Source organism: Malaclemys terrapin, chromosome 6 (genome assembly GCF_027887155.1).
Source record: "Malaclemys terrapin pileata isolate rMalTer1 chromosome 6, rMalTer1.hap1, whole genome shotgun sequence".
Taxonomy (NCBI): domain Eukaryota; kingdom Metazoa; phylum Chordata; order Testudines; family Emydidae; genus Malaclemys; species Malaclemys terrapin.
The window spans coordinates 32415327-32430112 of NC_071510.1; the positions used below are offsets into that span (position 1 = coordinate 32415327).

General features: G+C 36.7%; 1 protein-coding gene across 1 annotated transcript in view; it reads left to right on the top strand.

The window, feature by feature from the left end:
- Nucleotides 1-13907, top strand: part of RASEF (RAS and EF-hand domain containing) — a 56064-nt gene extending 42157 nt beyond the window's left edge. The window contains exons 13-17 of the mRNA XM_054032822.1: nucleotides 117-198; nucleotides 1367-1481; nucleotides 3151-3270; nucleotides 4612-4688; nucleotides 7475-13907. Coding sequence (XP_053888797.1) covers nucleotides 117-198; nucleotides 1367-1481; nucleotides 3151-3270; nucleotides 4612-4688; nucleotides 7475-7580 — 500 coding nt within the window. The 3' untranslated portion in view covers nucleotides 7581-13907. The remainder of the gene's footprint in view (nucleotides 1-116; nucleotides 199-1366; nucleotides 1482-3150; nucleotides 3271-4611; nucleotides 4689-7474) is intronic.
- Nucleotides 13908-14786: the final 879 nt, after the last annotated feature.

The window sequence follows — 14786 nt, forward strand, 5'->3', positions numbered from 1 at the left end:
ATATCACACCGTTATTCATTTGTAATTATGTTGATAATAGTATTAATGTAGTTCTTAAATCAAAGCCAATATTATGTCCACTGACTAGTTTTGTACACTTTATATTTCTTTTTAAGGAGTTGATTTTCAAATGAAAAGGCTTGTTGTTGATGGAGAACCTACAGTACTCCAGCTATGGGACACAGCAGGACAGGAGAGGTTAGTAATGCTCAACAAATTACTAGGATGTAGATGTGAATTGACTTGTTTCTTAGTGAAGAATTTGTATTCGCATCTGACTTTTTTCCTAGTTGTAAGAAAAATAGTAACAGTTTCTTGTCCACATTATTTCTCCTATTTTTACTTTTCAGTCCCTTCCTTACTTTTGCTATTACAGACCTTTACCTTTGTAAGGGCTCAGTCTTAGGAGGTGTTCAATGACCTAAATTCCTATTCGGATTCTTGACCTTGATTCCCATTGAGCACAGCCAATTGTCTCTTCTGTGGTATCCAAAGTCTTTTTAAGAGAAGCATGATAAACTTGCACAAATTGCTGAATTCTCATAAATGGATCTGTAAACTATCTATGTAGTTTTATAAACTCCATAAAATCCCATGAGATCCTGGACTACAGAGAGCCAATACATTTTAGCTGACACAATTGTGTGTATATTAAGGTGCCTGATCTAATTCCACTGAAGTCAGTTATAATCTTTCCATTCACTTCAGTAGAATTTGTATTGGGCATACTGTCTGTTTTTGCATTGAGTGAAGACGGTGTATTATGTGGAATAGGAAGTTAAAAGGTATATTTGGCCCACTCGTTTTTCATCATTATGCGAAGAATCTCAAATGTGCAATGTAATGCCTTGTCAGTAATCATAGTTTTGGAGCAGGGCACAGTACGTTTACAGAAAAGAAAGCCCTCTATAATGGAGGGACTCATCCCTGTTGTAAATCCATTGGTTTCATATTCCACACCCATTTTATTGACTTCAGAAATGTTATACTAGAAATGAATTTGGCCCACTGTGTTTATGAACTTTCCCTCTCAGACAGGAACCTAAACATGCTACCATATCACTGAAACTCCTGTGTGAAGAAGGTGTCCTACATGTACATTGCTGTTTACTGTAAAGTGTTGTCTGACTGCCGTATAGGATACTGCAGGTTTTAATGGAGTGTTTATAGAAGTGCATAAATAATTTGGAGAAACCTTTATATGAATTCAGTAATACATGCAAGTTTGTCACATTTTTCTTCAGAAGGCTGTGGGGAGACAAATGTATTAGCTTAGTCTGTTAAATACAATAATGATTCATTATTAATGATAGTAATATTAAATCTATGTTTAAAATGTTTCAAACATCCATTTTTTTTCTAAAAGATTTCGAAGTATTGCCAAGTCATATTTCAGAAGAGCAGATGGCGTGTTACTGTTGTATGATGTGACATGTGAAAAGAGTTTTCTTAATGTACGAGAATGGGTGGATATGATTGAGGTAAGAACTTAACTGTGTGAAATCTGCAAAGTACACTTACTACTATGTAGTCATTTTAATATTTTTTTAATTAGGAAATGGGCATTTCCTTTGGGAGAACTGTGGTATGGGTCAGAACCATGGAGTCCTTTTAGGGATACTTGTTTTATTTGCTTTTAAATCTACATTAAGGTGGTTGTGTTGCAGAATTGGCCAACATGCAGTTTCCACTAGTAATGCAAGTTAAATGCATTGCTGTCAGGATACAAGAGATTAAACTAAATCCTGACACAAGCTTCTAGGCTCTCATTAAAGTTGATGAAATGTGGTGTTTGGTATCACAAAATACCATGTAATCAACCATTTCATATTGTTTCCCCCCCATCTTGTCTGAATATCTCACTTCCCTTTGATCTGAAAATGCAATACTCACCCATTTCAAATAGTTTATGGGAACAAGGTCAATTTTCTTTGAGGCCTCTGCCACAGTACAGTGTTTCTTCCTGTACAACCACCATCTTTCCTATAATCCACAGCAGTTTTCCCCTCTAGCTTTATCTTATTATTACCCTTTTGTGTTACCTGAATACTAATTTGCATTTCATAAAAAGGGCTTCCCTCCTTTGCCCAAAGGTGTTTAATAGAAAGGAAGGTGGTTAGAATAAAATTTCATTTGCCTCTTAGAAGGAATGCTTTTTTTACCATGGAAATTGAATTAGCCCCTGTTTTTAGAGGTAATTGTGTCATATAAAATAATATAAGAATGGACATAATGTGTCAGACCAATTGCCTATGTAGCCCAGAGTCCTGTCTTCTGACAATTGCCAGTACCTGATGCTTCAGAGGCAATGAACAGAACAGGGCAATTTCTAGTGATCCATCCCATCGTGCAGTCCCAGCTTCTGGAAGTTGGAGATTTAGAGACACTTGGAGCATGGGGTTACATTCCTGACCATCTTGGCTAATAGCCATTGATGGACCTGTCCTCTATGTACTTATCTATTTTTTGAACCCAGTAAAACGTTTGGCCTTCACAACATCCCATAGCAATGAGTTCCACAGGTAGACGCTGAATGAGCTATGTAAAGAAATATTTCCTTATTTCTTTCTGTTTGTTTTAAATCCACTGTCAATTAATTTTATCAGGTGACCCCTAGTTCTGATGTTATGTGAAGGGGTAAATAACACTTCCTTATTTATTTTTTCCACACCATTCATAATTTTATAGACCTCTATCATATCCCCTACTTAGTCTTAGCTTTTCTAAACTGAACAGTCCCAGTCTTTTTAATCTCTCCTCGGATGGAAGCTGTTTTATATTCCTAATCGTTTTTGTTGCCCTTATCTATACCTTTTCCAATTCTAATGTGTCTATGTTGAGCCATAATGTGCAGTGTTAATTTCCATAAGAATTATCTAGCAAATACAATTCTTGTTGGAAATGCATTCACTCCTGGCAGGTTCACTATTAAGATGGCTATTTTATATGTTGTTTTATCTGCAAAGTGTTCAACATGACTGGTGTTCAACATATTTTAACTATCATTTCTTGCATTAATATTGCATTCTTTTTAGATGTTTTGGTGGTGAAGTAATTAATATGATGTGTGCTCCAATAACATGCTGATATATTTGACCTTTTTTGTATTCAGAATTTTCCAAAGGTAAATAAACGATATGTTTATTACAGGATGCAACTCACGAGAATATTCCAATCATGATGGTGGGTAACAAAGCAGATCTTCGCCAAACAGTTTCAGAACAAGGACAAAAATGTGTACCAATCAACTATGGAGAAAAATTGGCCATGGTAAGACCTATATCTAATTGTTTCAAATTTAACTCCTCTTAAAAACTTTAATATGAGGTCTGGATAATTCACGAAAATAATTGTGAGTCAAAGAGTCTTTTACCTTACAGTCACCAAGATGGAATTTGGCGTTGGATGGGTAATGCATACTTGATGAGGTTGAACAATGTCACCAAATAATGAATAATGAATGAGTTAGCTGTCTCAGTCCAGAGTTGTCATCACAAATTGGCACATTGTTGACGTTCTCAGAAAAATGGTCAAGAAATTCATGAGTCTGAATAGGGTGACCAGATAGCAAGTGTGAAAAATCAGGATGGGGGTGGGAGGCAATAGGTGCCTACAGAAGACAAAGCCTCGAATATCGGGACCGACCCTGTAAAAATCAGGACATCTGGTTACCCTAAGTATGAGACTGATCTTGCCCACTCAGCATGAGTTCATGTTTGTACTCTACTACAGGTGTGAGGCACATTACTGAGAGGATGTGAGGAAACTAGCTTCTGCTTCTCTTGTACCCTTAGATGTTCTGAAATTGAAGTATTGGGTTTCTAAAGCCCAGATTTTCAAAGGTTTTAGCTGCCTACCTCCCCTTAAAATAAGTAGAAAGTGGGCATCTAAATACCTTCAAGGATCTGGCCTAAGTAATTCTGCACCACTCTCTAGCCATGACTGCAGCAGTTTTGGCATGATTTGTTGCATAGGAAAACATAAGCAAGATTCCGGGAACTTGTACAGTGGATCTGCACATCCTGGTTGCTGTGGAGCTGTGCTTTATGGGATTCCTCACACCACTGGGGACAGGGTTTTTTGGCTAGCCAGCAGTGGAGCAAGAGTTTGCTCCATTGGTAGATCTGTGATAGTGCAGAAGCAGTGGCCATTCTCTGTGCAAAGGTGTGTGGGCCAAGAGCTGTGGATGCTAATGTAGATAGTACTAGTTAAATACCAAGGTGTCAGGGGTTCTGGAAATGTGATAGGTAGAATGTAAGCTCCAGTAACAGCTTCAAAGCTTCTGTTGCTGGTTTGCAGCCTTGCAAACAAGATTATTCAGGCTGGACCTTGGGACCAGCCCAGGATTTGTTCCTGAATCAGTTACATATCTTAAAAGCTCTTAAGTTTAAAAAGCTATAAAACTGAAAATAACTGACTGGTACTTATTTCTGTAGTATTAAAACTAACATCTACAAAGAATTAAAAGGACCAAAAAATCCTGTTCATTTTAATTTGTTAAATCTGCTCTTCAGTAGTTCTTAAATTTTCCGAGGAAATCATTTGGAGTAAACATTTAGACCTAATTGTACAATCGACAATGTAGCTGATCCTTTTCTTTTCTTCTCGCAGACTTATAATGCACTATTTTGTGAAACAAGTGCTAAAGATGGAGCTAATATTGTAGAAGCAGTTCTTCATCTTGCTCGGTATGTAGTCATGTTTCTAATATCAAATATTAACTTTGTTGGTTAATATCTATTATATTTACTTTATAAATAAATGTAAAACAGGATTTATTCTTAAGGTTTTACATGGCATATATTTTATTTTATTTATAGAGTTCATTTTGATCTTAATTGATCCTAGTACAACAATTTTCAGTGTTAAATATCTATATTCTAAACACATTTAAATTGTGTATATGTATATAAATATATCTCTGTAGAATATAGATATTTAACATTGAAAATTGTTGTACTAGGATCAACTAAGATCAAAAGAGGACTCTCTAAATAAAATATATGTGCCTTGTAAATCCTTTAAAAATAAACATAAAACAGGATTCATAATTGAATAAGTGAATCAAATAAACGACTTTAAAGAATCTACACCACAAACACTAAAACAATATGAACATATTTACAGACAAAATTATGTTAAAGTAGAGCTCAAATATGGATCCCATTCTTTTAAAAATGTCTCTGGTTGATAAATTATACTTTCTAATGAGATGCATGCATTTATTCTTTTAATCTTTTCATACACTGAAGACACATTTGGTTTTGTATCATTATATATGATTTTGCTACAGACAATTATAATCACATACATTTTCCTTGATGTCTACTGAATGCAACTTTTTTTCTAAACTATTTAAAATGCAGACATCTGGATTAAATAAAACAATCCCATCTAGCAAAGCTTAAACGTACTAGATAAATTCTGACCAAAACATTGCAATTTTCCTACAGTTTCCAAACTAGTATTAATTATGATTACCGGTGTGCCTATGTAATTTTTAAAGGATCAGCAATATGCATTACATTTAATACATGGAGCTCTAAACTAGAGTCAATTGCTCATCATATTTATTTGTTTTTACTCTGAAGCTTGATATGAGAATCAAATCTTTTGACTTGAAAGGTCAATATTTGGCTATTCCATGCTACAGTATTTTTAACAGTAATAGCTTAAATAAAAAATTGGATTATTGGAAAGAAGTAATGCTGTCTGTTCAGTCAGAAAATGGAAAAATACCTATACTTCCATTGAGAACAGGTGTAGCAGAAGTATAGTCATTCATTTATATCCAAATGTCAATACAAAGTTAATTGTTAACTTGTATGACTCATTTCCAGGCACCTGACTATGAATGCAACAGAGCATTGTGCTGTTAGAAATTTCTACAGCACAGTTACATAATGTTAAATCACAGGTGAAAAAACATGTTAAAGGCAACATTTGATTACAATAGTTCAATGATTATAATAGTTCAATTTTGTGAAGGGACAAACTGCTCTTCCCATCTTGCCTATCCCCTTTTCAATACCTTGAATATATGATTAGAACCAGTCTGTTCACTGGCTTAGTGAAAGTTCCTTTCTGAGGGATCTGTTAATATTTGGTATATTTGAGAGCAATGACAGAGGCACCAGATGCTGTCCAACAGTTTGGTCTGAGATGGATGGTTATACTCAGGGATTAATATTTCTCATTTCCTGGAAGTAACATCTCTAACTTAACATTTCAATGGGAAAGTTAGACCTCCAGACCCATGTTACTTGTATTTAGGGTTTGATTCTGCCACTGTTACTCATTTTAAGTAGTACCATATTGATGTCAGTAACTGATTTCAGTGGAACTACTCGGTCTGAGAATTGAGACTTTACAAGACACATTAATAATACTGGTACAAAATTGAAAATCACATGTACAGATAAACCAATTACAAGCATCTTTGTAACAAAGTGGCTAATGATATGCACTATTTCTCAGAATAGATTTATAATTGTATAATAGTTTCTTACTTTAGTATATGAATATCTAGGGCCCTTTGCTTTCCTCTTCTGTGATATGAGGAGGGGAACAAATAAAAGAAAAATGGGCTACAAAGGAATGGAAAACATAACTAATTGTCTAGACCTCAAATTGAAGTTATATAATTTAATAGTTTTCACATAACAACTATACTTATTTCCTTCTGCTAATTTTGCACTTTGGCAGAGCACTTTGTATAGAATTATTGCTGCCATTCCAAAGCAGAAATTATAGAGAATTTCACTCAGTCCCAATCCTTTCATTGATTTCATAAACTAAAAACATTTTCACAAACTGTCTAATAGGATAATTTATGTTATAAAGCAGTGGCTGACAGTGAGCAGTGCATTCCTTTTTATTGCTCTGTGTAACATATTTTGAGTAGTATCAGAGGGGTAGCCGTGTTAGTCTGGATCTGTAAATATCAACAAAGAGTCCTGTGGCACCTTATAGACTAACAGATGTATTGGAGCATAAGCTTTCATGGGTGAATACCCACTTCGTCAGACGCATGTAATGGAAATTTCCAGAGGCAGGTATAAATATGCAGGCAAGAATCAGTCTAGAGATAACGAGGTTAGTTCAATCAGGGAGGATGAGGCCCTCTTCTAGCAGAAGAGGTGTGAACACCAAGGGAGGAGAAACTGCTTTTAGCCAACTACAAAAGCAGTTTCTCCTCCCTTGGTGTTCACACCTCTTCTGCTAGAAGAGGGCCTCATCCTCCCTGATTGAACTAACCTCGTTATCTCCAGACTGATTCTTGCCTGCATATTTATACCTGCCTCTGGAAATTTCCATTACATGCGTCTGACGAAGTGGGTATTTACCCACGAAAGCTTATGCTCCAATACATCTGTTAGTCTATAAGGTGCCACAGGACTCTTTGTTGATATTTTGAGTGGAAATACCAAGATACAGCTTAGTGAATGTAATTTATTTCATTGCTGTCTTACAGCGAAGTGCGAAAAAGAAGTGACAATGAAGACACAAGGTCCGTAACCAACCTGGCTGAGCCAACTGTCAAAAAATCAATGCCAATGAAGAACTGCTGTAATATATAAATAACAAATTCCCTTTCTGCCCTAAATAATTTTACTTTTGTATTTTTATCACTTTTAAAAATGAAGGATTTACATAATGTTTTCTCCTTACTATGGATTTATATGTATATAGTAGTTGCAAAACTTGAGAAATTCAGTTCCTACTGTCTGCTGCTCTGCACTGGTGCACTTGCCTTGCCTCACAGGCTGTGGTTTGATCTCACTTTTATATCAGTGTATGTCAATAAAATCAAAGAAATTACATTGGTTTTAACATGGTCTGAGATCAGAATCAAGGCTTCTACTTTTGCCGGGTATTTATGATAGTACATACAGTACTGTATTTTCATTTCATTCATGTAGATATTTCCTTATAAAGTGAAAGAGGTTTCTCCAGCTGAAGACAATATAATAATTTATTTTAAACCCAAGATATTCAGAGCCCAGGGGAAATTCCATCGTTACTTCATCTAATTTTGCCTAGGACAGCAAATGCAGGTCAAATTAGACCTGTATGAAATATTCACAACAAACCATCTAGCCACTTGAAACTTACGTAGTTTCATTACAAACCTGGCCAGGTTTGTCAAAAAGACTTGACAATTTTTTGAACTTTTCAAGTGAACTTGTTGAGTTTTGAGCAAACCTCGGCAAATATATGTTGTTGCATCTGAAAAGCAAAACTCAAGTCTGATCCCACACAGATCAAAACTGGAGGAAATACTTGCATGAATCCTGCAAAGCAAAAAGACAAATTAGATACTGCTCTGACCTCAAGAGAGGTCACAGTATCTGCAGGACTTAGGAACACTGGGATGAATTAACGATACAATTCCTGCCTGTTTATAAATGAGACTGTTAATATAGTAATATAGGGGAATGTGAATTGTCCCTTCCCTCTTGTTCTTCAAATGTTTGCCATTGATATATATGACAATTCAGACAGTTCAAGTGATGGACTCTAATAGTACAGAAGAGTCTGTAGTAATCTGTTTTCTTAGTGAATCTTTAGGCCTTCAATCACCTGTTAGCAGCTGTACGTGCACAAGACTCCATATTAAATTTTTGTTAAAGGAATCAGTCCGCATGACCGTGAGCCACTTTCCAAAAATCGGGCAATACTGTTCTCATTAAGGTAAGGCCGAGGACTCTCAACTCCACGTGAAGTCAATGGGAGCTGCAGATGCTCAGTCTCTCTGAAATTCAAGACATTGGTTTTATTGAGTTTTCTAAAAATCCCATAGTTTAGTACATATTTTAAACTCAAAGCCTAAAATCATTAATGTAAAAATGACACTATAATAGTATAATTATTAAAATAGGAGTACAAAAAAGTATCACACCCTAGTGACTTTGTTTAGTCTTTTGTTCCCTTATTTAGGGCCAGTCCTGCAAATGTTGAAGCATGTGAGTGAGACTTTGCCTGCAGGTAGTCCCATTAAAACCAATTCATGTTTATAGGATATTTGCAGGGTCAGGATCTTGGGGCCCAGTCCTCCTCCTGTTAAAGTAAAGTCAGCTCCCACTGACTTCAATGGGAGTACTGTTAGGACCCTTAATGGCTGAGCAAACTATTTCAGCCTTTTTTTGTGTATATTAAAAACAGGTCTCAAGCTGCAACCAGTCTGCCTAGTGTCAGACTTAGGTGAAGTTTTAGGGTCTGACCTCAAACCCGTGAAAAAGTGGATACTAGCTGTAGCAACATTAGATATTTTCTGAACCACTACATTTTAACAGAGTATAGTCTGTGAGTGATATTATTAATTTTTATAAAATATGGACTTCCCTAGAGTAGGGTAGTTTATCACCTGGGTTTTAAAAAAAAAATGCCTTTTCAGGTAAAGAGATCTGTGTTTTTTAGGTATCCTTTTAAAGCTATGTTTTCTCAGAGATTTTGTCCTCAAACGACTAATCCTGAGCATTTTCCAGCAAGGCAAAGAGACTATAATGCCAAATAAAATTGGCACCTCCATTATTTCTATATATTTTGGCCTCATAAAAGAAAATGTATTTGGGACCGGATCATGCCCCACAATATCCATGAGCTGAGGGGAACCTTTGCACACAGATCTACCTTATCCCACATGGGAGGGGTAAGGAGTCACCTACTTCTGCAGCACCATCCTACCCCACCTGGCAGAAACCTCTCTGTGGGTCTTGGGTCTGTGCTGAGGGAGGTGACAGATGCTGGGAGAAGAGTGAGCAAGCTAGGCATATGGCCATGGAATATAAGCAGAAAAGATAATGCAGCCATTTTTCTACAGGGGCAGCCATGGCCAGGGGGAGCTTGGCTTTGCTGTCAAGAAGAGATCAATGCGGATCACTGGGAATCCAGGATTTCTTCAGTGAGGGATGAGGGTTAATCCTCCCCCCTTCCAAAGGAGTGAGTTGAGTGGAGCTCCACAAGGGTATCCTGGAGATTTCCTCCTCCAGAGCCCACTCCTGTGGGTTTTATCAAGAGGGAACATAATCCAGCTTTTGGCTTCTAAGAGCCTAGGCTGCCCATATATAGGCTTTCAAATCATTAATCTGTTTGAAATTGACCTTCCCAGTAAGAAAGCTAGATTCATATTAACTCTTTATTTCAATTCAAGTTATTGCTCATTCAGTGTTGATAACTTCTGCTCACTCTTACTGCCACTCCCGAAATTTTCCCAATAATAGCTGTCTTTCCTGTTAAAAAATAAGCGAGAGAGAAGTCAGAACAATCACAGGTTACCTTTCATTTCATGGACACTGGAGGAGAAATAGAAGCTATCCTTGAAAATTCTGCAGGAACATTTAAAAGTAATGAAATTGTGTCATGCTAGTATTCAAAAGAGAAGTCCCATCAGCAGTGAAGCTGTCTTTATCTATATTAAATAGTTACAATTTACTATTAAGGGCCCAATCCTGTGAAGCCTTTTCCACACATCATCTGTGGGAAATAATATGGATCCATATGACTGTAACTCAACCTGAGCTGAGGCTCCTTTCTGTCTGTTGGGCCCAATTTTGGAAGATGCTGAGCTTGAAAGCTAAAGGTGTTCAGCACAACCCTGGAGGGGACACTTGGTGTGCACCCAAGAATGCTATTGACCTCAGTCAGAGATTTAGATGTACAGAAATATAAGACAGGGCCTCAGAGCTAGGAATCTAAGGCTGGCAGATGGTTAATATTTTCTCCCCGAAGATAGCAGGAACAGACCAAGTCACATCGAACTTTTGAATTTATTAGGTTTTCTTATTAGTATGACTCACTATCTTAATATTATTTAAATGTAGTTTGTATATTTTATTGATTCTTTATTGAGATCTAAAATTCCAATGTGTTACTGATTTAATAACCTGGGGGTGTACAATTAAGTACAGAATATACAATATTTTGGCAGTTTTAAAGTAGGACATTACATACCCAATAGATGGACATTTTCTTCTTGGCGTTGTTGTAGATCTGGGTCCTGTAAACAGGCATTTGTGGGATGTATTCTTTTTAAAAAAACAGGTCCGAACTCCATATGGAAAGTAGTTTGTGTGCATGTGCAGTAAGTGCTTTTCCAAATTTATTTAATATGATATGCCCTAATTCTGGAAAGAAAACCATGCAAGTGGAGTCCTGTGCCTGTACAGAGTACAGCTGAAGTCAGTAATGTCAGTAGCCTGACCATCTAGTTCTCTCTGTGGGACTGGTGGCTTGGGCAGTTCTTGTTGATTTTAATGACCAGATGTGTGTGTCTAGGGATTTTGCCAAAATTTATAAATGGAATCTATTTTTTTTTAAACAATGTGACTTTTGTTTTGCATGTGTGTGAGCTATAGCTAAGCAAACCCACCTTGAAACAATTGTTTTAAAAATAAAAAAAGTGTAATGGTCAAAATAGTATCAGCCAGGTTTCATCCTGGAATGTGTTTTATGGTCAACTTTTATAAATTCTTAGAAAAAGGGCTTTGAAATGAAAATCCTCTGTCACTGGGCCAAATTCTGTTCTCATTATAGGCAATGGAGTTGCGGAGAGTGCAGCTCTGGACAGAATTTTGTTCACTGGCCATAGCAGTGTGAAGAGCTCTTGTCATAGTTACATTTTATAAGCCCCTTTTGCAATTAGATTCACAAGAGTAGTTTTTTTAAGCCCTGATGGGATCCTGCTGACTCAGTGAGTCTCCACACAAGCATAAGGATCTGTGCTACTGTAACCAATTGTAGGATTTGGGCCTAAATATATATATACTGATTATAATATATGCACAATTTATTAGAAACACATGGATTCAGGCCCTCTCCCGCGATATGATGCATACTCAGAGACTGCTCCTATCCAGAGCTCCGTTGACTTCAGTGAGGGCTGTGCACAGGCGTAGAAGTCTGCTCCCATGAATCACTTTGCAGGATCAAGGCCTTATTTAGAAATCCTGCAATGATCGCCCCTATCAAGTCTGACAATTGGCATAATATGAGATGGCATTCATGGTAAAATAAGAGGGCTTGGAATGAAATTATTAATTTTAGAAGCTAAAATATCTGCCTTTAAAAACAAAAACAAAGCTAGTGTTTATATAAGGTCCTTCTTTTGTTTTGCTTTGAAAAGTTGTCTTGCCTACTGCCTAAAACATATGGCAACAAACAGCAGATTTATGTTCTGGCATGTCTGCACTATTGTGTATTTGTGTTCCTCTACGATTTTGTTCAATACTTAAAACTGTTCATTTATTGCACAAAAGTTGTTTTGTTAGTGGTGATGTTATCTTAATAACTATATTTATTTTTAAAGGAACGTCTTTTCATGTTTTTTTCCCAACAGAATCTGTAAATAAGATTTTTTTATGCACTTGACACACAAGTATTATTTTCGTCCTTCATTGTCTTTGCCTTTTTAATGGTCACACGTTAAACATATTTTGAGGCAATAATTTTTGTGGGACGCTTTTAAACATCCAGGTGATCAAATGATTTTTTTTCTAGGGGGTCTCTCATCTATTTAGCACTATTTAATTGCTTATTAAAATTTGCTGTATTATTTCCCCTACTCAAGAGCGTAGTTATGATCCAACTGCTTGAAACCATGTTTAAAACATATCTTCTCTCATATTCATTGAACAATTCCCTCTTATTTTAGCAAATACTGTTGATCATAGAGAACACTTTATCCCAAAAGATCCCAAACCACATTACAATACTAATGTTGCAATCCTGCAAAGAGCATCATGTGGACAGACCCTTGAACCCATGCAGAGAACTCCATCAGTGGGGTTCTGTGCCAGCATAGAGTCTGTTCACAAGGAGATCCTTGTACAAAGCTTTTTGAGAGGCTGGGGCTAGGGCTATGCAGCCTATATTCTAAGTGTAGCTACCTCTGGGGTTAAACGTGGTTCCTGTTTAACACTCATAGCAATATTATACATTGTAGTACAGGAAGTGAAGACTACCAATGCTGACAGATATCAGATGGATGTTGTGGTAGGCACAATGTATTTATCCCCATTGGAATTTGATGAGGACAACAGAGTTAATTATTCTGACAAAAAACAGTCCATGGTATTTATGATCATCACTAGTGATTAAGATCTCATTTTACATTTCTCCTGCAATTTCAATGTCCCCTACCACCACGTCCCAAGGGGTTGATACAGTAGGTGATAGATTAGTAGTTAGAGGAAACTATCAACATCACTTCCTGCAGCACAAGGTATTTGAGTAAAGATATCCCATCCAAGCAGGGACAGGCATAATGCTGCTTGGCTTAGATCTGACATCATAGCCTGAAGGTTTTTTTGTTTTGTTTCACTATTATCTGGCATTTCTTTTCTTTTCTTCTTTTTCTTTTTTTAAACCCAAACCACTTGTATTTTAGGTTCAATTTGTGCCACAGAAAGTGGTAAAGAGTGCTCTGTCACTCACATTTTCAGCCCTTAGAGAGAGAGAGAGAGATAATTAACTTCCCACTAGCTGCATATATGTGAAGTTAGTAGTTAAATGATCAGCTAACAAATAACATTTGTATAAACCCATGCTGTGCAAACTTCTAATGGAATATAAAGTTAAGTATTTAAAATAGAGATTTATTTTCATACTTGTATAGTGAGCAGATTCAGTGAATTTTAGTTTTATGTGCCAAGTTTAATTACAGACTATATGTTTAAAAAGTGTGCAATAAAATATACATGTCCTATAGAGTGAAACAATTGTCTTGAAACTTTGATTTATTCTGTTTGTTTACAAATACGACAGCAAGAACTGTGGTGTTTGTGCTAGTTGTTTTTCCACAAAACTACAGATCATTCCAACTACGGTGTAATTTTCTACATATGTTTAAAAAGAACCAGGTGCTGTCTATTCCATATTGCTGTACAATAAAGTGTGCTTTAATCGGGTTTATTTTTTCCCAATTTGCCACTAAACTGCACCCATAAATATTTTGTTCAATGTAATACAATACAAGTGAGTAACTTTATTTCCCCAAAGCTAACTGAATGGCAGACTTTGGACAGCCGTGTACTAACCATTAGTATACCAACTAGAGCTGGGTGAAATTTTTCAGATTAATATTTTATTCACCTAAAAATGCAATTCGGTTGACCCAAAACTATTCCTGAATTTGCTGAATACTTTCAGCCACAACATTTCTTCCAGGCTAGATCCACAAGGGGACTTAAGCACCATTCACAAAATAGAAGAGCTCCTGTCACCTCCCTTATGTCCAGTAACATTTAATGCACTTACCTAGGATGTGGGAGAAATAGATTTAAATCCCTGCTCTGCAGCAGAAACTTGAACTTGGATCTTCCACAACCAAGGAGAGTACCCTAGCCACCAGGCCATTAGGTACTCTGAGGAGGGCTCTCAATCTCTCCTGTTGAAGCTGTTCCACTTTTTATGACCTACTTAAATATTCACTGGGCCAGAGTGAGATTGTTGGGGCTAGAGCACTCACCTAGCTTCTAGATCCTGCTCCAATAAATATTTTATAGAGTGGAACAGCTTCAGCAGGAGAGAAGGAGGGACTAGTGTACCAGCATTTTGAATAGCCCAGTAGATAGGGTACATACCTAAACTGTAGAAGATTGAAGTTCAACTCCTTGCTCTGAATCAGGCAGAGTTCCTTCTCTACTACAGACTTCCTTGGGCTGACCAGTCTCTCATTCCTTCAGTTCCCATCTGTGACATGGGCTTAACAATGCTTCCCTACTAATGGGGTGATGTGATAATGAGGGGCGGGGCATGTAAGTACATCAGAGGGATAGAATAGTCTG